The sequence below is a fragment of the Rhinolophus sinicus genome, linkage group LG01, assembly GCF_036562045.2.
Source record: "Rhinolophus sinicus isolate RSC01 linkage group LG01, ASM3656204v1, whole genome shotgun sequence".
NCBI lineage: Eukaryota > Metazoa > Chordata > Mammalia > Chiroptera > Rhinolophidae > Rhinolophus > Rhinolophus sinicus.
The window spans coordinates 68,574,098-68,598,801 of NC_133751.1; the positions used below are offsets into that span (position 1 = coordinate 68,574,098).

Below are 24,704 nucleotides of genomic sequence, written 5' to 3' on the forward strand. Positions count from 1 at the left end.
TGTCCTTTGTGTGGGTTTGTGCGCCCTCCTGTTATAGTTGAGTCTTGGTTGCTGTTTGCACTTTAATGGGAAGGATTGACCCTCGGTCTCGTTGATTGTGAGGACTGGCCGTGACTACAGTGGAGGAGTTGTGGTACAGAGGCTGACCCTACAGAGCAGGATCTGCCTCAGTAGGGCTCTGGTGCCTGCCCAATCCGCCCTTTGGGTGTGTCATCCTTGGAGGCTTCTGGGTGATGCTCCAGCTTATTTTCAAGCTGACCACTGGGTGTGACAGCCCCAGGGCCACCTGAGAGAGGCTCTGCTGCAGGTCAAGTTCAGCTGCAGCCCATGCCCCACCCAGGGCCACCCAGTAGGAGCCACAACACAATCTGCAGATGGCTGCTGCCTGAGCTGTGCTTGGAAGGGCTTCAAGAGGCCTATTGCAGAACAAGGTTAGCTGTCACTAATGCCAGGCTTAGGACTGCTCAGCCAGAGTTATGGGACACCCTCAAGCCAGATGCTGCTTTTCTGAGTTCTGCAAACCTTTAAGAGACCCTAGGAAAGTCTACAGCCTGAGCTAAGGCAGGTGGTTTGTATGAAAAAGCCACTGGAAGTGGCTTGGAGGTGTCTGAAAGTTGGGCGGGGCATGGTTTCAGAGAATCAGCAGGGCATAGTGAACCAATGGCATTAGCCAGCTTGATGGAGACACAGATATAGCTGCCCACCTGTGTCTGCACACTGGGAACAAGGAGGGCTCAACAAAGGAACAATGGCTTCTGCCAGCTCCTCCGTCTGGGAGAAAGCTACCCCTTCAGTCCTTGCTCTGAGGAAGACAACTCAGTTCACCCCCCCAAACCCCATATGTCCCTGTCTCCTCTCCAGCTGCTGCCCCAGCACTGGAGCTCAGAGCCAGTGATTTGGTCAGTAATTCCGTGCATGGTCCCCTAACTTCTGACTGTGAAAACCCAATCTCTGTTAATTTTCACAGCCTGAAGTTATGTGGACTTCTTTCCCTGGCACTGGAACCCTGGGCTGGGGAGCCTGGTATGGTGCTGGGACCCTTTGCTCCTTCAGGGGGACCTCTCTGCAGTGGAGATATTCCTCTCGATTTTTAATGGTCACATGCGGGTGTGGGACCAGCTGGTTCCACATCTCTGCCCCTCCTATCAGTCTCAGGGTGGCTTCTTCTGTATGTCCTTAGTTGTAGGGCTTCAGTTCAGCTAGATTTCAGGCAATTCTCAATGATGATTGTTTTGTAGTTTCGTTGTAATTTCGATGTGGTTGTGAGAGAAAGTAAGCATAGCAGTTATCTACTTTGCTGTCTTGACTGGCGCCTGTGATGGTTAGTATTGTTATCATCATTTTCAGGATGACAAAAGGAAGGCCCTGAGAAATCACATAATTTGCCCAGAATCACTCTGATAATGGATGAGTAGTGGTTCATTGTACTGGGCTTAGTTAAAACTTATCTTCTTAATTGAAAAAAAAATCAAACAAACAAGCAAAAAACCCAGGGATTTTCCCCTTCAAAAATATGAATAACTAGCAGTAAGGATGTTACTTTCAAAAGAGACAAGGAGTCTGAGGCTCGTTTGCGTCTCCACTATCAAAAACTCATATTTTAAAGAAGTATCAAGTACAACGTTTGCTTTTTAGGTTGGCTCCTGTGCTTGCCAGTGGTTTCTGCTTGGGTCATGCTCATGTCTTCTTCCTGTCTAGTTCATGGTGGGGGTCTCACAAAAACCACTGTGTTGGTCTCATCCCCAGGTGATACAGTCTCAGTCTCATTTCCCTCTGTGTCATTCACATTTCTTTTCTTTTCAAGCTTAAGCTCCCTATTTTTACCCATTAACCTCTATCCCTTATTTAAGATTTCATTAAAAAATAAATGTGCGAGTAGTAAGTGAAAAATGACACTAAAATCATAAAACCCAGAATTTTTGGCATTTTGGTGTTACTGGGAAGCCTTGTGATATTGGACGTAGACGTGTGCAGATAGGAAAATGCTTGAGTTCAGTTGTGGCAGGAAGTTGACACAGTTTGTGAGACCCAATGTTTTTTTTGTGTGTGTGTGTGTGTGTACATGTGTGCATATCTGTGTGTGAAATCAAAAGAGAAACACACACACACACACACACACACAACTAAAATCAAAGCAAGCGAGAAAACAAAAACAATAACTATTGTTAGGCAACAGCTTCATTAAAAAGAAAAAGCCAGCTGTGTAGATCTGTTCAGATTTGGATGTATCACTGATTTCTGCACTCTACTCTGGCTCATAACTGAGCATGATCAGGTTTTAATGTAGCTGCTAGCCCTATTCATTCTGAGGCAACTGCAACAACAGTGGTTCTGTGTTGGATAAAAGCATCAAGATTTTCACGTGCAATACAATTGCCAGCACATAAAAATGTTTTAACTCTGTGGACTTTTATAGGCACATTTTAAATATGAGATTAGCCAACCTGGGATAATAGTATTCTGTTAATTTTTTTTTATGTCTAAAACTTCTTAGAATGCAAAAACTAAAGCATTTTTCCCCAAACTTCAAATATGATCAGTGGTCCCAAAAGGCAAGTCATATTTATGCTTAAGTGGATGGTATTTGAAAAGAAGAATCAAACACAAAAATATTAGTTTATAGCACAGACCAAGATGTTCTGGCTAAAAATAAGCAAACATATAAGGTTGTGAATGAGCTTATCTAATTGAGGAAACTTGTTCAGTATATTTTTTCTCTGAGCTTGAGGCCCTTGCCATCTGTCTTCTTTATTATCATAGAGTAGGATATACTTGTGTGCTTGCTTTTTATGTTAGATGCTCTATGTGAGGAGAAAAACTTCATTTCATTTGAGCACTTTTGGGTCTTTCAGGCACTTCACATTTATAACTCTCCTGCTCCTTTTTGTGTCTGGACTCAGGAGATGCGAAGTTGCAGAGGGACTCAGAAATGATGTGAACTAGCTCCCGGGAAATTTCATTTTTATGCCAATTGGCTACCTACCCCAATGAGTTCCATTTTTTGTTTCAAAAGTTGAGGAGAAAAATGAAGAAAACCATTAATCTTTGCAGAGGTATATAAAACTCCTCTAGCAGAAAAAACTGGGCAAGAAAAGTCAAGGCAATTTGGAAAAAAGAGAGAGTCAGGACTAGAGCTTGAGACCCATTGCCTCAGAGCCTGACTACGGCCAGTGCTCCTTGAGTTCTCCAAATGCAACACACTGCTCGCCTTATCCCTTCTGGAGCCTGCTCTTTGCTAAGAGGCTGATGCAATAATGGCTCTGCCTAGGGATGGATTTGATTGGCCATTTGGTTCTTAAATCTACCAAGTTGTCAGGCTTGTCGAGCTGTCTCACACAAAAAAGGAACTTCTCTTATGCTGCACCCCAGGCTCCTATGATCCCAGAGGCCTATGTGTCTTTAGTCTCTTCTCCCAGTTGGTAACTGAATTTCGGTACAGGCTCTTTAACAATAACGTGACATTTGGGGTTTCTCCACTGACAGAGCCCGTGGAGGAAATTATTTTAGAACACAGGACGTTTCCTAGTACTCCTCATATTACTACAGAGATGCTGTCTTAACTCCTAAGTGATGAATGGAGACTACAGAGTCCATCCATTCATATTACAGGAAAAAAGTCCCTTCAAGGACTGAAGGAGCTCTTTACCAACGCCATTTCCTCTTCACCTGGGCTCCAGGGTCTCATCTCCTTCTTTCTCCCATGAAATATACAAGAAATGTTTTCTCTTTTTTTGCATAGTTGGAGCCAATGTTGACATTTTTTTCAAATACAACTTGAAGAACTGCCCACAAATCAAAGACAAACAAATGCAGAGGAACCGACAGATTTTCCCCCTGCAGCCTTCCTGTCATTACCTAACTAAAACAGAGCTGCCACCAATTTGGCAACGTATAAGGATCTGGTTCCATTTCCTCCACCTCAGTTATACCTAAATGGAAAGCATTAGGCTGAGTTCCTCAGATGTCTAACTCCACATTGATATGGGCAGACACCGTGCCAAGTCTGGTGAGAGCCCATTGCCCTTTCAGACACTGTTCCCAGTATCTCCCTGGACACCAGCCGCCAACCAATTTCCTGTAGGTCTGAGCGCTACTGGACTTCTTGTAGCCCCACAGTCACACTGGTGCTGGCCCCTGGGAGAGAAAGACATTTCTGAATATTCTCCTCTCCAAAGGTAACTCCCCTGAATGTCTCATATTAGCTTTCAGATAAGGTCTCTCACTCCCTTCTATTTCTTGCTCCAGGCTAGCTTCTCAGTGCTGTTTGATATTTTTGAGTCACTAACTCGTTTTTCTCTTGGCAGAGCCTATCTTCTTTGCTCTTGTTTTAAATCACGTAAGTCTTGTCGCACTAGTGGTCATATGACACCTGAGGTCGTGTCATATTTCCCTGTAGCCTCTCTGTATTACAAAGGTTCCTTATTTCCTCCCTATTTCAAAGTCCTTTGTAAACATTCTTATCCCCTACTTCTTAGTTTAGCTGGGATTTTGTTTATGTATCCTCACCAGTGCCTGGCAGCCTATGTGTTTAAGTCAACTGGGGGTAGGGAGGTGGGGGGACTGTTTTGTCCCCAGGATGACATTTGGCAATGTCTGTAGACTCTTAGTTGTCATAAGGAAGAAGTGTACTCCTGGATTCTAGTCGGTAGAGGTCAAGGATTCAGTTAAACAATGTACAGGATAGCCCCCATCAACAAAGAATTGTCTGGACTATGTCAGTTAATGTGGGCTTTGAGAAACCCTGGTCTTAGAGAAAGATGACCTCACCCTAATTCTATAAGTAGACTTGATAGATATGGAGCTAAATATATTCTTTTGCAGGGACTAGATTAACAATAAATATACCACCCATTCTGGGTCAATAAAATGAGAATAAGTTGCTGGGTGCTTCTGAAAAAGTCCTTCCCTCTGGCCATTGTCAGTTGATGGTGTAAACCTGGTCCATCTCACCACCAGCCCTGGGTGCAAAAGCGGAGCCAAGGGAACGGCAGGGAAAAGCACCAGCGCCACCTGACTCAGTCAATCCTGAAACCCACCCTTCTGCTCCGCTTCTAGGGGATGAGTTTCTCTATGATTTAGGCACATTTGAGATTTATTTTCTTGCTACTTGCAGCCACACGAATCCTAATTGATGCATTTTTATCCTTTTCTTTTGGTCACTCATTCATTTCTTCTTGCCATCCGAAGGGTGCCTCTAGTTCTTAGCTAATTTTCAGAGCCTTCTTCATCTTGGACAAATCTCTGGCTCAAGTCCCAGCTCTGTCCACCCACGCGTCACTGTTCAGGACAGACTTCTGAACATGACGTTCCTGTGATTATCATTAAAATAACAGAGTGACTTCCACATACAATGAAAATAACAGAGCACCCAATGGGCTCCAACCAATCAAGCTTTCTAAGTCTAAGTCGGCCTAAAACAAGTGCGAGGCTTGGGGAGCACTGGAGGGAAAAAGACGAGATCTAGAGAGCAGACAAATTTATTTAAACATTTCATGAATCAAAGGGAAAGTAGTACTTAGCACTTTAAAGAGAGTATGAGCAGGTGCCCGTTTACAGTTTTTTATATTGGTGGCTGAAGGTTATTAAAACAAATTGCCTGGGTGGCTGGAAGTACAGACATGCTGATATTAAGGGAGACAAAAGTCAAAGGAAGGCAGGAGAAGCAGCAGGGAGAAATCTTCCTGCTGGGTGGGGTAGGGGGTCAATTTGTGTCTTTCTAAGATTCCATGGGATCATTTTAGTGTAAAAACCACAAAACTAAACATCTGCTGCTTGTGACTTAGCAATCAAGTCTCACTTCATCATTCCTTTTCCAAACGATCACTTGAGGCCAAGTGGCTTATAAGCACTGTATAACTCATGCTGACTTAGGCTTTTCAAAAATGAGGACATTTACAAAAGGTACAAACTTCCAGTTATAAAATTAGTAAGTCCTGAGAGTTAAGTCCAGTTAGAAAATTGGTAAGTCATAAGTACTTAATGTATACATGGTGCCTATAGTGAATGATACTGTACCGTACATTTGAAAGTTGTTAAAAGAGTAGGTCTTAGAAGTTCTCATCACAAGAAAAAAAATGTGTAATTATGTGTGGTAATGGATGGTAACTAGACTTATTGTGGTGGTCATTTTACAAAATACACAAATATAGAATCATTATGTTATACACCTGAAACTTATACAATGTGATATATCAATTGTGTCTTAATTAAAAATAAAGACATTTAATTTTTTAAGAAAAGTTTTGATAAAAAGATTGGGCAAGAATTCCTTTGTTCAAATTTTCAGAGTGGAGAAAAGGGCATATTACAATGGTTGGATAATCAATTACTCTGGATTTCCCAAAGTTATTATACTATACTCTATTATACTTGCTAGTCTCAAATATTTCAGTTTTCTAGATACTTGAACAAAAAGCTTCCATCTTAATTTGGGAAAAGTATACTCTGTATTATAGTTAACACAATACATTTTTAATATTGTTCATGAATCAGCTTTGGGATAAGATAGGTATGAACAATTTATATCCTAGAAAATATTAAACATTTATAAAAGATGAAAGACTGATAAATGGGCTGTGGATAATTACAAGGGACACTCCAAGCAAAGGTTTCCAGTGTGAGCTCCATATGTCAGTAATTTTCAGCTATAAAAACTGATTCTCACAGAGCTCTGCTTTCTACAGAAAGACTACAGTTTAGACCACTCTGTGAGATAGGGATCAAGGGAGGGTTTGGGAATTACAAAAGGCAGAGAGACAAAAGAAGAACCAAATGGGATGTTACCATTTACATGACATCATTTTGATTTGAAACCAGGCATTTTTTCTTACCATCATTGGAACCAAAGCTTCCATTGATGGACTTTCTCTGAAACCTGCAAAAAAAGCACATACACATGCTCCTAAGACAGCGGACTCTCAGCTTTTTATATTTGTCCTCTATAGACTTTGTTGCAGATTTGTCTACTAGGATCTCTTAAAAATAGGCCTTTGGATGTGGAGAAACTGGAATTCTGATACTTTGCTGGTGGGGTTGTAAAATGGTGTAGCCACATGCAAAACAGTCTGGCAGTTCCTCAAACAGTAAAACAGAGTTACCATAGGATTCAGCAGTTGTATTCCTAGGCATATACATACATACATACATAAATATATTATTTTCAGATTCATTTGTTTTCAGATAATTCACATATTATGAAATTCACATATCCTTTAACGTGCACAATTCAATGAGTTTTCGTATGTTCACAAAGTTGTGCAACCATCACTATTATCTAATTTCAGAATGTTTCATCCTCCAAAGAAATCTCAAACTTACTAGCAGTCATTCCCCGTTCCCTGCTCCTCGTAGGCCCTGGCAACCACTAATGTATTTTCTGTCTCTATAAATTTGCCTGGACATTTCATATAAATGGAATTATACTAGAGGTGGTCTTTTTTGACTGGCTTTTTTGCACTTATCATAATGTTTTCAAGGCTCATCTATATGGTACATGAATTAATACTTCAGTTGTTTTATAGCTGAATAATATTTCATTGTATGGATTTACCATATTTATTTATTTATAATTGATGGGCATTTTGGCTGTTTGCACTTTTTGGCTACTATGAATAACGCTGCTATGAATATTTGTGTACAAGTTTTTGTGTGGATACATGATTAAATTCCTTTGGGTATATACCTAGGAATAGAAGTGCTGGGTATGAGGTAACTCTATGTTTAACTTTTTCTCCAAACTTATTATTATACTTCACTGTTTCACAGTAGCTTCATAGCAGGAACTATTTTACATCCGCACTAGCAATGTGGAGGTTCCAATTTCTCCACAATCTTACCAACTCTTCTATTTTCCATTAAAATTTTTTTATTATAGCTATCCTTATGGATATGAAGGGCTATCTCATTGTAGTTTTAATTTGCATTGTCCTGATGGCTTATGATGTTGAACATCTTTTCATGTGCTTATTGGTCATTTGTATAGCTTCTTTGGAGAAATGTCTATTCAAACTCCTTGCCCATTTTTACATGGGGTCGTTTTTCTTTTTATCGTTGGGTTGTAATAATTCTATACACAGTGTGGATAACTAGATCTTACCAGATACATGACTTCAAAACATTTTCTCCAATTTTGTGTGTTATATTTTCATTTCCTTGATAATATCTTTTAAAACCACAGTTTTAATTTTGATGAAGTCCAATTTATCTATTTTTTTCTTTTGTTAATTGTGCTTTTGGTGTCATATCTAAGAAACTATTGCCTAATCCACGGTCACAAGATTTACACTTACGTTTTTCTTTATATATTCAGTTCTTATATTTAGATCTTTGGTCTATTTTGAGTTCATTTTTTAACGTGATATGAGGTAGTGGTACAACTTCATTCCTTTTCATGTGGATATCCAGTTGTCCCAATACTATTTGTTGAAAAGAATATCATTTCTCCTTTGAATTGTCTTAGTACCCTTATCAAAAATCAATTGACCAGAAATGTAAGGGTTTATTTCTGAACTCTCAATTCTATTCCATTGATCTATATGTCTTTCCTTAGGTCAGTGGTAGAGTTTTTATTACTGTGGCTTTGTATTAAGTTTTGATATCAGGAAATGTAAGACCTCCAGCTTTGTTCTTTTTTCATGATTGTTTTACCTTTTCTGGATCCCTTGCATTTACATATAAATTTTAGGATCAGTTTGTCAATTTCTATAAGAAAGTCAGCTGGGACTTCGAAAGGGATTGTGTTGAATTTGTAGATCAATTTGGGGAGTAATGCCATGCGTTTTATTGCTGCCATAACAAATTATCAGAAACTTAGTGGTTTGACAATACAAATTTATGATCTTACAGTTCTATATGTCAGAATTCCAAAATGAGTCTTATGTGGCTAAAATGAAGGTTTCAGCAGGTCTGAATTGTTGAATGAACAAGGCATATCATTATGGTGAGGAGTTACAATTTGGCCTGACTGGTCTAGCTGGCAAAGGAAGCTCTAATGAAGTCCCCTCTTAAAACGATTTTAGTGATATTAGCTGGCTAACAATTATATGGACTTGTAAAAGATGATGTATTTGGATTGTGTGTTTTTATTAATAGGCTTTTAACCCACATTAACCCACATTTGCCCTAGGTTTTGGAGCTGATAAATTAAAAAAATAATTTTTATTAAATTTATTGGGGTGACATTGGTTAGTAAAATTATATAGGTTTCAAGTGTATAATTCTACAACACATTATCTTTATATATTGCATTGTGTGTTTACCACCTAGAGTCAGTTCTAGGGTGAGGCAGGCAGTAGCCAGGGAGCAAAGGGGAAAAAAGTAAATGAAAGCTATGCTAGACTGATTGCAAAACGGCTATACCTCATCTTGTGTCTACTTCCCTCAATCAAAAGGTAGAGTCTGTATCTTCAACTTTTGAATCTGGATTGGTCTCATGACTTGTTTTGACCAATAGAATGAGAGGGAAGTGGTACCATGCCATTTCTGAACCTACATCTTAAGGAAGCCTTGCACTCTTCTGTTCTCTCTCTTGGAGATTAACTAAACCAGTGCTAGCCTGCTGGAGGATGAGAGGCCAAGTGAGCAAGGGTAGTCTGGAAGAGCTAGCTCCTAGATGACCTGCCCGCTGGTTGCATTCTATGACCACACCCAGCTGAGATCTCTGAGCCCGGTCCAGATTAGCTGAACCATCCAGATCCATAGATTTGTGAGCAAATAATTATTGCTGTATGCCATTGAAATTTTTGTGGTTGATTTTTATGCAGCATTATTGTGGCAATAGATGACTAATACAAGAATCGAGGGAAGGACGAACATCCAGGATCATGCAGTTTGAATGCAAAGTCTGGCAGGGGGGTTGAAAGGAATGAATAAGAGAATACATACGCAGTATTTGGTCCAGGGCCTGTACATTCATTGTGAGGGCTCCATAAATACTTGTTGAATAGATTGGGTCTGGGGTATGGGAGGGGAATGATGTTCAGTCATGTGTTCAAGCCAATACAGCATAAAGACACTTTGGAGTCTTAACTCCCTGAGGCAGGGGCCATGTTTATCAGTTTTCATCCTGATCTTATAGCATGTGCCGAAAACCCCACAGATATTAATAATAAAGTACAAGGGATACTGAGCAACTGGCATTATGCTCCAGGACTGGATTCATTTGGTTTTGTAGAAAACTTTATTTCTGCTTAGTTCAATGAAGGAAAAGTTCCGTTAGCATTTTTCCTCAGTCTATTCCCCTATTTAGAATGCCAAATAGTTCTTACATCTCCAGATTTCTATTTTCAGTTTGTCTATATTTGGAAAGAATCTCGCTTGTGCCACTGACTGTAGCAAAATAATCTGGCAGCTAGAGGTTTCAACAGAGATTGCTACCACAACTTTGAAAAACTGTGCTCGCCTCAGTAGGCTAAATAATAACTTTAGAGAGATTGATATCCAGCTATTAACTAATGTTTTTGTCTGTTTGTTTATCGACTATGTGTGCTAGCTAACCAAAGAGGTGAAATCCTATTTTCTAAAATCTAAAACATCAGGAGGAGAGACAGTCTTCCTAAGAGAGGCAGAATAGATAAACTTCTTTTTCCATGACACTGGGGCTCATCCAAGTCAAAATTGGGAGCTTTTTGGACCCTTTTTCAATCAGATCCAGCCTGAGGTGCCAGGCTTTTGGTCTGGTCTTCTTGATCCGGACTGGGGCCAGCTTCCTGGGTTCAACTCCCAGCTCCTTAATTTACTGGCTGTGAATTCTTGGTCAAATTACTTAACCTCTCTATGTCTCAATTTCCTTAATTGTCAAATGGTGATAATAACAGTATCCATTGTTGTGGGGCAATAGATGAGATAATTTGCTCTGAGGGTTCAGCATAGTGCCTGGCACAGAGCAGGTACTTGTTAAACGTTAGTGATTATGATGTGATGAATTGACTGAGCTGATAATTATGCTTTCCAGGTATAATATTTGCCTATATACTGAGGTTTTTGTTTTTAACTTTTTATTTGAAAATAACTTCAAATTTAAAGAGAAGCTGTAAGAATAAGAATAGAATATAAAACACCCATATACACTTATCGTTAACATCACCCCATTTGCTTTATCATCCTCTCTCTCTCTCTCTCTCGCTCTCTCTCTCTCTCTCCATAGATATGTGTGTGTGTGTATATATATATATATATTTTTTTTTTTTCTGAACCATTTGAAAGTAAATTGCATGTCATGAACTTTTATGCCTAAATATTTCCAAAGAACAAAGATTTTTTCTTACATAACCGTGGTATAGTTGTCAAATTCAGCAAGTTGAATATTGATATGATACTCTTCTCTAATTTATTCTCTGTATTACAGTTTTGTCAATTGACCCAATAATGTCCTTTATAGCATAGTTTTTTTCTAGTAAGAGATCCAGTCTGAGCTCAGGTATTGTCTTTAGTTGTCATATTTCTTATTTTCCTTCCACAGCCTTTCTTTGTGTTTTATGATACATTTTAATAGAACGATTATCGTCTTGAGCTTGTCTAATTTTTCCTTATGATTATATTCAGAATATGCATTCCTAGCTAGATTATTGTATAAATGATGTCGTGTCCTTCTCAGAATGTCACATCTGGAGGCACACATGTCCATCTTTTCTTTATTCTTTGATCACCCAGTCAATTGTTTGATTTCTTCATTGTATGGTTACTATTTTTCCTTTACAGCTACTGAGCCATTTGTGGGGATACACTTTAACACCATGTAAATATCTCGATCCTCATCAGATGTTCCTCCTACTTTTAGTATCCATTGATGATTCTTAACCTGATCTATGCAAAATGATGATTTTCCAAGTCCAGCATTCTCTCCTCATTTGCATCAGCTTTTGGAGTTGTGCTGTAGACAAAAGTCCTCCTTTCTATAGTCAGTATTTGCTGATGGCTCCCCTGCCTAATGTGCACCTGCTTTAGTAACTTTGTTGAATCCATGGGGTGTATGTCTGCAGGGATTTAGGTCAGTCCTCCCTCCCTCCCATTTTTCCTTTATTAATATGGTTCATGAATTTCTATTTTTCTCAATTACTTATAATTCACTTTTCTCCTCAACTGTTTTGGTGCTCAGATTGTCCCAGATATGACCAGATATAATCCCCGGGTTTTTTAAGTCAGTTTCTTAACTGAGAAGCTTCATAAAGGTCAAAAAAAGGGAGTTATGTTTCGAATCAGAGGTAGGCCTGTATCACTGAGACAGTTGTATCACTGTAGTAGCCATGATGGGGTCTTGCCCAGCAGTCTGAAAACTCGATGCTGGCTTTGTTTTCTTTTTGCACGTTCAAACGGAGAAAGAACATCTGTTTATCGTAAACCTCCTGCCATTCTTTTGTAGTTGTTTCACAGAGACCACAACCAATACAGAATTCTCAAGGTTCAGGCCTGCTGAGCGGCAACGAAAAACTGGAGCTTGTTTTTATGGGGGCTCCAAACTCTTGGGAAGGGAAATTTCCTTGGTCAAATTACAGCACGATTATCTCCTTTCTTTTTTTCTCTCAAGGGATATTTTACTGGAAAATTGATGCTACAACAGTAAGAAAGCACTTGGCAATGTAATAGCAAAGCATATTATTTCTGCTATGAATAACTAACTTCTGCTAACATTACTCCTACAAAAATAACCAACACTCTACCAGCCCTTAACTGTATGCAGAACATTGACATAAACACTGCAGTTGGACTATTCTATAAAGTAAATTATTATCTCATTTTACAGATGCGGAAGCTGCAACACAGAGAGGTTAAGTAACTTGCCCATGGCCAGTTAGTGGCTGAGGTAGACTTGAATCCAGTCAATATGACTCTAAAGCCTAATTCTCTAATTACTAAGCAGACACAGGCAAGGGGGGTTAATGCTTCTTGAAACGCTTGACCTACCTGATATAATGAACAAGCACCACAAGCAGGCATCCCAAATAGAAGGAGAGAAAGATGGAGAAGCTGAGAAGAATGGATTTCACAAAAATGGATTCTGAGGGAAGAGAAACAGCTTTAGTCAGGATGACCCATCTCTGTCATGCCCATTCTTAAGCCCTGGGATAGCTCTATTTGAAGCAGCAAGGCTACTGGAGGTCACCCAGACATTATCCCCAAAGACTGCCTTTCACAGTGATGACTTCCCAGTGGAAACTGGGGAGAGATTTCCTGTATTCAGCTTTCTAATTGAGTTCCCTTTCTTTCTGGAAGGGATTTAACAAAATGCTGTCATTCTCTATTCTATCTCTAAGGTAAATATTAGTTTTCTTATGATGTTTCTTTGAAAGTATGACATTAGCATTGAATTATATGATCGACTTCCTGACAAAGGAATCTCTCCACTGAATCCTAGAGCCAGCACTGACCTTTAATGGAAGGAACAATGGTCACTTTAAGGTTCTTTGTTCGCTGTAGATTCCAGGTCTGGTTTCCCTTTCCTGGTAAAGAACAAGACAAAACGGATCAGATCCTATGCTCTTGGCCTCTCATCTGAGCAGTTGATCACAAACTGTCCAAGATTAACTCTGGTTGCTGAATTTTCTTTTAGCAAGAACTGAGGAAAATCTAACCCCAAATCTTCAAACCATCTATGAGGTTGGTGCAAAAGTAATTGCGGTTTTTGCAATTATTTTTAACTTTTTAAACTGCAATTACTTTTGGTTAAACTGTCAATTTGTCCTTTGCTTGGGTGCATTTTGGTGGCAGTAACTGAGGGAAATGAGACTGCAGCCTCCTTTCTTGACCAAAAAAGGCTTGACCCTTCCCCTGATATCCACGAGGCCCAATATGCCACAGACATCTGAAGAAAACAACTGCAAAAATAGGAAGCTACCTCATTTTTTGGTTTGCATTTTCTAGTCAGTGAGATTCTTTTTTTCTTACATAGTCATTAAACAGCTTGTAGTTTACCAGAGAACATTGGACATTGGCAAAATTCTAGAGCTTTGCAATTAAGAGATTAAAGAACACATGAGCAGAAGTTTCACTAAATACCCAACAGTAAACACGCTCTGTGTTGATCACATAAGGCTCATCAGCAGTTGGGGGTCTGTGTTTTCAATCAACAGCCTCTACCATTCCCAAGGTAGTTACTGGGTAAGTGGGTAGTTACCCATAACCATTTGTACTATGCCTCAGAGCTCACACAACCCCTGTCGTTGGGATAAGTTGTCCTACTTTGCTTTCTTACTATCTTGCAAGGTACAATTTTGGCAACCAGAATTGAGAACTTGAATTTTCCTTGCTCATCCTTGTGGAAATGATAAGTATTGATAAATATAAGTGACTCCATTACCTCTGGCTACCAAAATGATCTTAGAAGATGGACCGTGGTCTGCTGTATAAAATCATTCCTTCATAGCAGTAAATATTTGTTGAGAGCCAACCTCATATGGTCTGAGGGAGCACAAGATTCTGAAAAGATGCAATAAGTGACATTTTGTGGCATCATTCATATCTTTAGCTCTATCATTTTCTTTCCTTTGCTTTTTTCTCAAGTACCTCTCAGACTGCTTTGCCACGTCACTGCAGATGACCCTCACTTAGTGGCAACTAAAAATGCTCATAAGGGGCCAAAGTGAGCTTTTAGTTTCTCTTCCATTCCCATTCATCAGGTTTTTCTAAGTAGCCAAGTATTCCTCACTATCTCTTACCCTGGATGAAGAAAGATCCTCCACAAGCATAATCTTCAGGCTTTATCACGAACACCACGAAGAATTGCTCGTCGGGAAAATCCTTCTTCTGTGTAAGACATAACAATCTTATGATACGTTCTTGTGTTCTTATGATAAGAAAGACAGAAGAGGGAAAGTCCATGGCAGTGGGATGGGGGTAGAAAGGATGAGGAAAAAGAAGAAAAGTAAAGTTCACCTCTGCCTCCTAACTTCTTAGAAAGGACTTTCATGTACCCGTGATCTACTCCAGATTATCCACAATAAAATAATTGCTACATCCAAGAAATTAAAATAAATAGATGCACTATTCTAATTTCAATCTATCTTGTGCCCACTTGAGTACTTAAAACTATAACAGGCGCCATTTAAATAATACGTCAACAGCCTATGTTTAATAATTAGTACTTGTATATTGTTTTTAAAATTAATAAACTTTATTTTTTAAAGCAGTTTTAAACTCACTATATTAAGTTTTCATTATTTTAAAACCTAATGGTCAATGACTTTCCTAAAAGATCATACTGTCTGCAGTTGAATAAATGATTTAGGTTAGGGAGGTAAAGACAAGTCGAGAGACCAGAGTTATAGTCCTGGCTTTGATTTCCTTTAAGTGTGCTTCTTTGTGTCCCAGTTTCCTTATCCATGAATGAAGCATTCACAAGATGATCTTTAAGGTCTATTCTATTTCTACACCTCTGTCTTCTTTTGTCATCCCCAAATTTCTGGTATCATGCTTAACCCACTGAGAAAATGGCACAAAACTGAATCATGGGCCCAAAGGAGAAGTAACAATTTATTGCCAAACACACTCAAAGTAGAGATGTATTGATATGCTTTGTACTTCATTGATTTAGTGTCCTGGATGATGTGAAAATCTGAGTTCTCCACTATGGTTATTTTTCTGTCCTTTTTTTATTTGGGATGATATAATACGGGGATGCTAAGGAAGAAATAAACACTAAAAACAAGAGCAGATATTTGGAGTATCAAATCTGAGACACTAGAAAATTAAATGAGACACTAGAAAATTAAAGCTTAACTGATAGAAGTTTTAAGGTCTGATACCTAAAGTATAATGAACTTCTCTTCATTCTTTGCTGTTATTCAACAAACAGTATCACCTTACCCTAGAGAACAGATCAAGTGGTCTGTTATCAAGTACTATAGCTACCTCAAGTAAGCATCACCCGAAAGTCAGGGCCAGAATCTCTTGGAAAACATAGTGGCATGGGTGTATATTTTTGCTGTAAAATTACCATGAAAATAATAATTGAATTACAACTACCAAAAGGGCAAACCACGACACAAATGCGGTTCATGTTCCTTTGAACCAGTTCATTCTGTCCAGAGTTGAAGTTCTCTTTTGCTCCGTATTACCGTGGTACAGATTATTATTAGACTATATTCAATGGCTTTAAATGGAGCAGACAAACTTTACCCTAAATTGGCATTCCCCATCGAGAAGATTGAAATATTCTGCCTTTACCTCTCTATGCAATCTGTCAGCTATACGAATATGACTCACTGCATCATGGGTTCCCAAGACTTCCCCAGGCGGAATGGGGCATGGGGCAGAGTAGCATTGTCCACCGGTGCCCAGGCTTTGATTTCAGGCATAGCAATCTTTGTTTTCAAATCAGTCAGAAAGGCACACAGTGAATGGCAATCCCTTTTGGATGCTGCCCCAGTAGGTAAATGTATATAAACTGCATACTGTCATTGGCAGTAGTGACCACAGAAGTGATGTCTCACCTGTAATGTGATGGCAGCTTTCTTGGTCATGGACTGATAGACACCATTAAATTCCACATTGTGGTCTAGATCATACACTGGGCACTGAAATGGACACGAGGGATAAAAAGGAAAGCATCACTAGTGTCATATCATGTCATGTGCATACCACACATATAGGGCAGGGGGTTCTTTACTAAGCCATAGACCACAAAACGTTTCCCCCCCAGAATAGTCATGAAACAGTCTCCTAAAACGTGGTGCCTTGTCCTCAAAAGTCAAGGTCACTTTATATCAAAGATAATTGAAAAGTTGTTTTAAAGTTTATAATACCTTTCCATTTTTTTAATGAATACCTTATGAGACAGAAAGGGCTTAAGGTTACAATAAAATGTTTAAATTAAATTTATTGAGGTAACGTTGGTTAATAACATTATATAAATTTCAGGTATACAACATTATAATTTGATATCTGAACACTCTGTTGCATGCTCACAACCTAAAGTCTAGTTTCCTTCCATTACTGCATGTTTGACCCCCTTGGCCCAATTTCCCCTCCGTCATCCCCTTTCCCGCTGGTAACCACCATTCTGTTGTCTGTATCTGTGAGTTTGTTTTTGCTTTATTTTGTTTTGTTAGTTAATTTGTTACTTCTTTGTTTTGTATTCCCCACATGAGTGAAATCATACAGTTTTTGTCATTTTTAAAAATTCAGAACAAATGGTAGGCTTCTATTTTTTTTCCTGTAGTCCACAACTTTGTCTTCCTTGTATTTTGTCATGATCACCCCTCCCTCCCTGCTACCCTTCCTTCTTTTGTTTATTTTGGTGAGGAGTCAATGATTATCTATCTCCCCAAATCAATGTCTCCAAACATGGACTGCCAACTTGTGTGCACAAATACTGGTCTTTTTATTTAGCAGCTTTGCAGGAGATACATAGACGTTTCCTCCACTCTTCTCTGTCATTTATCCTGGGATAATATAATGCTCCATATTGGAAAGCTGACAAGTTATTAAGACTCACCATGATATTCTGCACTGAGACAACAGAACACGGATAAGCCATTTCAGACACAACTTTAATAATAACTGAGTCCACATCTTCAGGAAATTTGTATAGAAAATACTGAGAGTAAGAAAAAGAAAGACATGATTTGTTAATATCTAGCAATGTTTACAGTCATGAATACAAACTATTTTCATATGAATAGGATTGTTTCCTCTAATATTAGGCACAAAGTTTAGATATGAATCTCAATAAACCTCCATTAATTTAGTCAGCTATTCATCTCATACATATTGAGCAACTGCTCTGCAGGGCTCAGGGCCAGACAGTTAGGAATACAGCAGTGAACAAGGTAAAGCCGCCATTTCATACAATGTTGCCATTTCATTTTCTATGGTATTTTTCAACTAAATTTTGCTACACTTCATTTCAGTTTCTACTTAAAAAGATCCTTCCAACCCTTGAATGAAGGTTATGTAGGATGTACTATGAGACAAGATTTACTTCTGTGTGGTCATTTTGAAATACGAAGTTCCTTCTTGAAAAGCAGATAAGCCTGTTCTTCAAGATCTTAACCACCTTCCTATAGGCAAGGGTCAGCGCTAGATGCCCCCTTCCCCTAGACTTTATGCTAAAGAATTTATTTCCTGGCTGGAATATAGTGAGATGACATTTAGATTCAAAGACCAAGGCTTACATCTAGCCCTCTGGAATATATTCACAATTTTGGGCAGGCTTAGATATCTTGAGAAGTATTTCTCAAATATCATCTGAATAAGCAAACATTTACAATAGAAAGAGGTTATACTATTTACCTACTTAGATTATAAATCCATTGATAAAAATTATTAACTCTAAATTTCGAACATGTTGCTAATAAAAAGAAAGGGGACTTCTGCCCAATAATTTTAAATATGGTAACCGGTTGAGAAACTGGACATAAAATTAATGATTAAGATTTTGAATCAAAACATATTTTAGTACTCTAAAAAATCTATTACTTTAAAGGTGAAGCAAAACATGTTAAAATTTAACTTTGCATTCCAACATCCTCTTTACTAGCCTTATTCTGAGAACTAGAGCAATAAAAATACAATGTTTTTCAATAATCCAAAGCCTTCTGACAGGAGGGGGGAATCTCAGGATTAAGGAGTGTCATTAATGCGGCTCTTTGGAAGTCTGTTCACACCTTTAACAGGTGGCAACACTCCCGAGAACCCACGTCATTTTGAGCTTTCATTTTGGAGCTGGATTCAAATTCATATAATACAGGGCTCTTCCAAAGGTGAACCCTCTGGAATTCCCAAGAGGTGTTCTTGGTTCTTAAGGGAACCAACCTTTGTAACTAAAGAGCATTACTATGATTACCATTAGCAACAGTGAGCACCATATGTATACTTATATAAGGGTTGGTTTTGTGCAAGCAGTAGATATCTACTGAAGCCTAGCTATATGCCAAAATATTATTAACCGTCTTTATCTCTAAATTATCATAAGCCCCAAATAAATGTTTTTGACCCTTGCCTCAATAATCCACTTTTATCAGAAATAAGCAAATAATAAGTACTCAAAGCAATGGCTGGAATTTAGGCCAAAAATACCATCATGGGTCCTGATTACCTGCCCAGTTTCTAGACCCTGCTTCTATCTGCATAATAGAGGCAGACAGTAATGGTAAAGGTTGTATGAGAATGTGCAATAGTTTGGGTGAGTTTGTAGGAATAAAAAATCTTCTCAACAGTTGAAGAGGATATAAAATTCAGGCCAAAATGGGAACAGTTAATGGTAAAGTAAGACTTTCATAGATATTGAAAAATTTCTATTTTGTTTTATTAGTGTTCTTTTTTTTTTAAGTTTTATTGGGGAATATTGGGGGACATTGTGTTTCTCCAGGGCCCATCAGCTCCAAGTAGTTGTCTTTCAATCTAGTTGTGGAGGGTACAGCTCAGCTCCAAGTCCAGTTGCTATTTTCAATCTTTAGTTGCAGGGGGTGCAGCCCACCATCCCATGTGGGATTTGAACTGGCAACCTTGTTGTTGAGAGCTTGTGCTCTAACCTCTGGAAGCTCAGCGGCAGCTCGTTGTCTTCAATCTAGTTATGGAGGGCACAGCTCACTGGCCCATGTGGGAATCGAACCGGCAACCTCATTGTTCAGAGCTCACGCTCTAACCAACTGAGCCATCCGGCCACCCCTATTAGTTTTTTTCTGAGTATATTTTACTGTACTTTGGGGTTTATATACAAACTACTTAGGCTTTAATATTTATATTCCTTTTTAAAATAAAAGGAAGCCAAAATATATAATCATCACTGATTTTCAATCTACAAATTGAAAGTTCATTACAACATTTAGTATATCATGTTTACTATAGCTCTGTACAGGGCTATTAGGCTGTACTCATTCTGTAGTTGGGGTGCAAGTCCCCCCCTTTCTAATATTTCCTATTGCACCTAGTAATAAATATTTTTGAATATTTCCTGAATTAATTAGCTAATAAATAATGTGGGGGAAAATGGACTGTGAGTCTGTAGTCCGCTTCTATCACTGGGTGGCAGTATACATGCACTGTGGAGTCTTTCGCTGCTGAGAAATTGAACTCTTAGAAGATGTGTGGGAGTGGACTCATACAGGGTTGGGGAGCTGATTGTATGTATCTCTCCCCAAAACTGTGTTCAATGACATCACCCTGGCAGCTTGATATCTGCTATGGTGAAGGTATTTACACCACAGAAATGGGCAAACACTACAAATCATGGCTTTCTCTCTGAAAACCAGTTGATAGATATTTATCATCACACAGGTGATTGGAATACATTTACAATAATGTCTGTATAATATGCTAATCCCAGTTTTAGTATTTCCAAAGCAACAGTTAAGTAGCCATTTATGAACAAAGTTGTATTACAGCCTGCAGAAGATTTACAATAAATATCAGGACATTAAATAAATCTGTTTTAAACTATTGCATAAACTTTACTGTTTCAAAAGCCATGAAAAAAAAAAAGGAAGGTAGCTAGGAGTGTCAATAGAAAAGCAGCCTGAATAATTAATAAGTTTTCATGTATTTATTCTGTTTATGGCTTAATGGAGAGCACAACACTAATCTTTCTAGTAATTTTTGTCAGCATTCCTGTTCTCTTTTTATGCCAGGAGAAAATAATTTTTTCCACTCACAACACTGTAGAAATTAACATCTTATATTTTTATTGTGTCTCCAAGTCAATTATTTATTTGTGTATCTGTTTAGAGTTGGCCTTCCACTCTCTGTCCCCTTAACCCCATCCCAATTATATGGTCCATGAGGGTAGAAGTTGTGTCTCTCTCTTCTTTATCCTGCTATCCCCAGCACCTAGTAGCAGTCTAACACTGCTTGGCACATAGTAGGTTAACAATTTGCTGAATGAAAGTTGAGCCAAAGAACATCTGCAAAAAATGTCATGCCTCCCATTTCACACCAATTCTGGTGATAAGATTAAATGTTGTATCTAAAATCCTACTAACATGAATAACATTCAAAAAATACAAACATATCTTCAATTGTGAAAAGTCAAGGGCAACACCACATGCTGACTCTACCTGTTACCACGGTTTCTTTGAGCAATACCAAGAGATGGCATCATAACCTTGAAAGCGTTCACTTACCTGAGGTTGAGAGGGGCTGGCAGTGAACCGAAAGGCAACATTTGTCCTGAGAATGTAAATGGGAGAGGGGAAAGGGGAACAGAGAGAGAAAAGCATGTTAGCAAGGAAAAATTATTTATTTAGAAGAGAACCATCTTAAACTAGATGCAAAAAAAAGCTTTATCCTTCGTGAAGGAAGGTCTGGTCCCATCAAACTTACAAAGTAAACTGCATGGGAATTTGGTTTCAGCTCTCAAGAATGATCGATTTTGGGGATGGGGTATAATTTTATATCTTTAAATATCCATGAAATCATATCTATACAAGTAAGTACTTTATTTTTGTAGATGATTTTGCCTTTGGATTCTCCTAAGATTTTACAATCAGGTATAGGGTTTAAGTGTCAGAAGTGGGCTGAAAGAGAGAGGAAGAGAAGGTTTGAGGTCCTTTTGAATAATGAAGATAATATGTCAAAATAATTTTGATGTATCCGTGGCAAAAGATCATGTTTTTAAAAATGTGGTGAGAAGATAGTCACCATGGAAGGGTCTCTAGGAATAGGAGTATGCTCTTCCTGCTCCCAAGCATCTCCCCAATTGCCTGTCCCCTCTAAGATTTTGTCCTCTATGGGTTAGGTATTGCCTTCTAAGGCCCTCCTTTAAAATGCAAGTACCGGGGCAGCTGGCTGGCTCAGTTGGTTAGAGCACAGTGCTCATAGCACCAAGGCTGCTGGTTTGATTCCTACACAGGCCAGTGAGCTGCGCCCACAACTGGAGTGAAAACAATGACTTGACTTGGAGCTGATGGGTCCTGGAAAAACATACTGTTCCCCAATATTCCCCAATTTAAAAAAAATGCAAGTACCACCAAAAGAATATAATGGAGTTATTTTCTCTCCAGTTGGCAATTTAGTATGAATTATTTTATTCTTCTGTGAAAGACAGCAATGATCCAGCACTGAGAAAGGAGAGTGTGAGGAGCGTGAGGGAAGCATACATTTTGTAGCATAGAGTGCTGTCTATAGCGAACATATAGGAAACAGTCCAAGAAGCTGGAAAACACAGACAGGTTTGATCCTCTCTCTAGTTTTGTAAAGGCTGCTTTTGGGCTTTTGCTCTGTTCTGGGTTTTGTCTCATCTTTGGCTGTGAAGATCACTAGTACAAGCCCACTGCACCTAGGAACTAGTCTGCCCCCACCTCTCCAGTGTGGCCTGCATTTCTGGAAGTCTGAACCTGAACATGTTTTGGGGTCCCTCTCCAGAGTCACAGATTGGTACTCTCTAAGGAGTCTTTCTCCCCACTTCTAATTTTTCTTTGATAAAAATTAAACAGTTTAAAAAATTATTAAGCGATTCCTTTAGAAAGGGCACGTCAAAACATATAAGCAAGAAGTTTATAATTGAAGGTATTGTTTAGAAGTCATAAAATTTGAAAACTACTTCTAAAGGTGATGACCAACAATTTAGGCTGTTGGCAGACTGGGCTCAGACTTCACCAATGGATGCAATTTTTATATATCTTCTCTCAACAGAAATCATCATCAGTATCAAGGATTTGTTCTGCTGAAGCAAAGTTGAAAAGTTGTGGCCTGAAGTCACCTAAAGAAGCCAAGGTCAGTGACAAACCCAGCTGTGTGTCTGCTCCTGAGATTCCACAGCCAGAGTGATGACCCACGGTGCTGTGTGTGTCTGGGTGGTACCTTTTTAGTGTGGGGAGTGTCATCTGCTGTTACCAGGGCAACATGGGGCATTCATTTCTGTTTGTTGTCAGCTCAGGGGAACAAAAAGGACACTGATTTTCTTGGCTAGCAACAGACAACATAAGATTTCCAAAAGCAATCAGTTTTCTTTGGCCAGAAGTCTTAGGTTCTTTTTTTTTAATTCCCCACCCCCTATCATTTGAATTCCAGCGTTAACATTGAATTCCAGCTTTAACACTGAATGTATGGCCATTAACATGAATTTTCTGAGGTCTTTTGTCCTTATTCTGTTTTCCGTACGAATACAACACTTACAAACTTTAAACACATAATATTTTCTTTAAGACTATCACATTTAAATCCTTTCTTTCCCATGGAGTCAACAGTGTGGGTAAATAAGCATCATTTCTGTTATAGATGAAAAGTTCTGCTTCCTTCCCCATGGGCCCTGAGAGAGGTGGGGAAGGTTTACATTATCGAGGGTCATTAACCAACAGAACAAAGCCCATTGAGACTCATGTATACCTTCAGTTTTAGAGAAAGAAGTACAAAAATTTCATCTTATTTGTTTTAAACAGAGGAAACAAATATTTACTCAATAGATATAACAAAAGATAAAAACTGGCTTTGTTCCCTTGTTTTGGCTAGTTTGAGGAAGATGGGGTAGAGAAAAGGAACAGATGGAATCAAAGAGGATGGGTGTGCAGGTAAGGAAGACAGGAGAAGAAGCGGAAAAGAGAGGCTCATGGGGAAAGTAGAGAGAGGACAGAAATATAAATAGGAGAGTGATAACACAGAAGAAAAAGGAAAGGGGCATAGGAAGAAAGGGTAAGTGCAAAAAAGCCAGGGACAAAAGCTAAGTGGTTTCTGAAGTGAGTACCAGCGAGGACTGTGAGATTCACGGATTATTCATTTTATGATAGCAAGCCCCTGGTAGAGAGTGCAATGGGCGTTCAAAACCCCCACTTTGTTGTTAAAGGAACTTACACCCTATTATTCACTTGGACTATGGACTTCAGAATGTCATTTCCTGTTATCTACTTACTGCCATCTGTCATGAACTCCCTTCACTTACCCCAACCCTTCCACCAACACTGTCGGCCTCTGTAACCCTCCACCTCATCACTCTGTTCTAAGTGTAAATTTTGCACACATGCACTAAATCCATCCTTTCTTCCCTTCTCTGGGGCTTTGCTTCTACAAAATCCAACTCTCCTATAAATTTTATCTGCATTTTTACTCCCTGGTTTATGAATATACTCTAGTCTCAACCATTTAAAAAATAAATAACAAAAAAATGCCTCAACAAAATTCCTCCCTTTTCCTGGTGTTTTCTTCCTTTGATTCTATATCCTCCCTTTCCTTCACAAACCAGCTTTTTAAAAGAGTATTCCGCTCTCATCTCTCATTCATTCTTTCCTCTCCCCACTGCTACCAGGTTTCTTTTCCTACCAGCCCCATAATGTCCTAATTGCTAAGTTCAGTGATGTTACTTCTCTGTGACATTTGACACTGACAACCACTCCCTCTGTCTTGAAACTCTTTGCTCCTTTGGGCTCTGTGACACCTGTTTTCCCAGGTTTTCTCCCACACATCTGACTATGCCTACTCAATTTCCTTTGATAGTTCCTGTTTCTCAGACCATCCCTTGAATGAGAATGTTACCCACAGTCCTGTTCTGGATCTCATTTTCCTTAGCCACATATATTTTCCATTTTATATATATATATATATATATATATATATATATATATATATATATATATATATATATATATAATTGCCATAAAAATCACATATATGTTCAGTTGCCACAAAAAAGCCAGTGAATTGCAATTCTCCATGTCCAGACCAGGGCTATCACCTGAGCTGCAGTCACAGAAAACTAATCACCTGCTGGGTGTCTGCCCTTGACTGTCTCTGAAGCACCTCAAACTCTACACAATCAAAATGGAATGTGCTAGCAGTTTGCT

At 38.8% G+C, this 24,704-nt stretch overlaps 1 protein-coding gene across 6 annotated transcripts in view; it reads right to left on the minus strand.

The window, feature by feature from the left end:
- The window catches only part of SIDT1 (SID1 transmembrane family member 1), an 88,423-nt gene that overhangs the window by 30,802 nt on the left and 32,917 nt on the right, over window positions 1–24,704 (minus strand). For all 6 annotated transcript variants that reach the window (XR_012496291.1, XM_074331830.1, XM_074331829.1 and 3 more), the window contains 7 exons: window positions 21,054–21,099; window positions 17,429–17,530; window positions 16,425–16,508; window positions 14,652–14,739; window positions 13,365–13,436; window positions 12,901–12,994; window positions 6,831–6,874 (listed from right to left, as the gene is read on the minus strand). Coding sequence is in view for 5 of the 6 variants with exons in the window: in XM_074331830.1 (XP_074187931.1) it covers window positions 6,831–6,874; window positions 12,901–12,994; window positions 13,365–13,436; window positions 14,652–14,739; window positions 16,425–16,508; window positions 17,429–17,530; window positions 21,054–21,099 (530 nt within the window). In the remaining variant the exon portion in view is untranslated. The remainder of the gene's footprint in view (window positions 1–6,830; window positions 6,875–12,900; window positions 12,995–13,364; window positions 13,437–14,651; window positions 14,740–16,424; window positions 16,509–17,428; window positions 17,531–21,053; window positions 21,100–24,704) is intronic.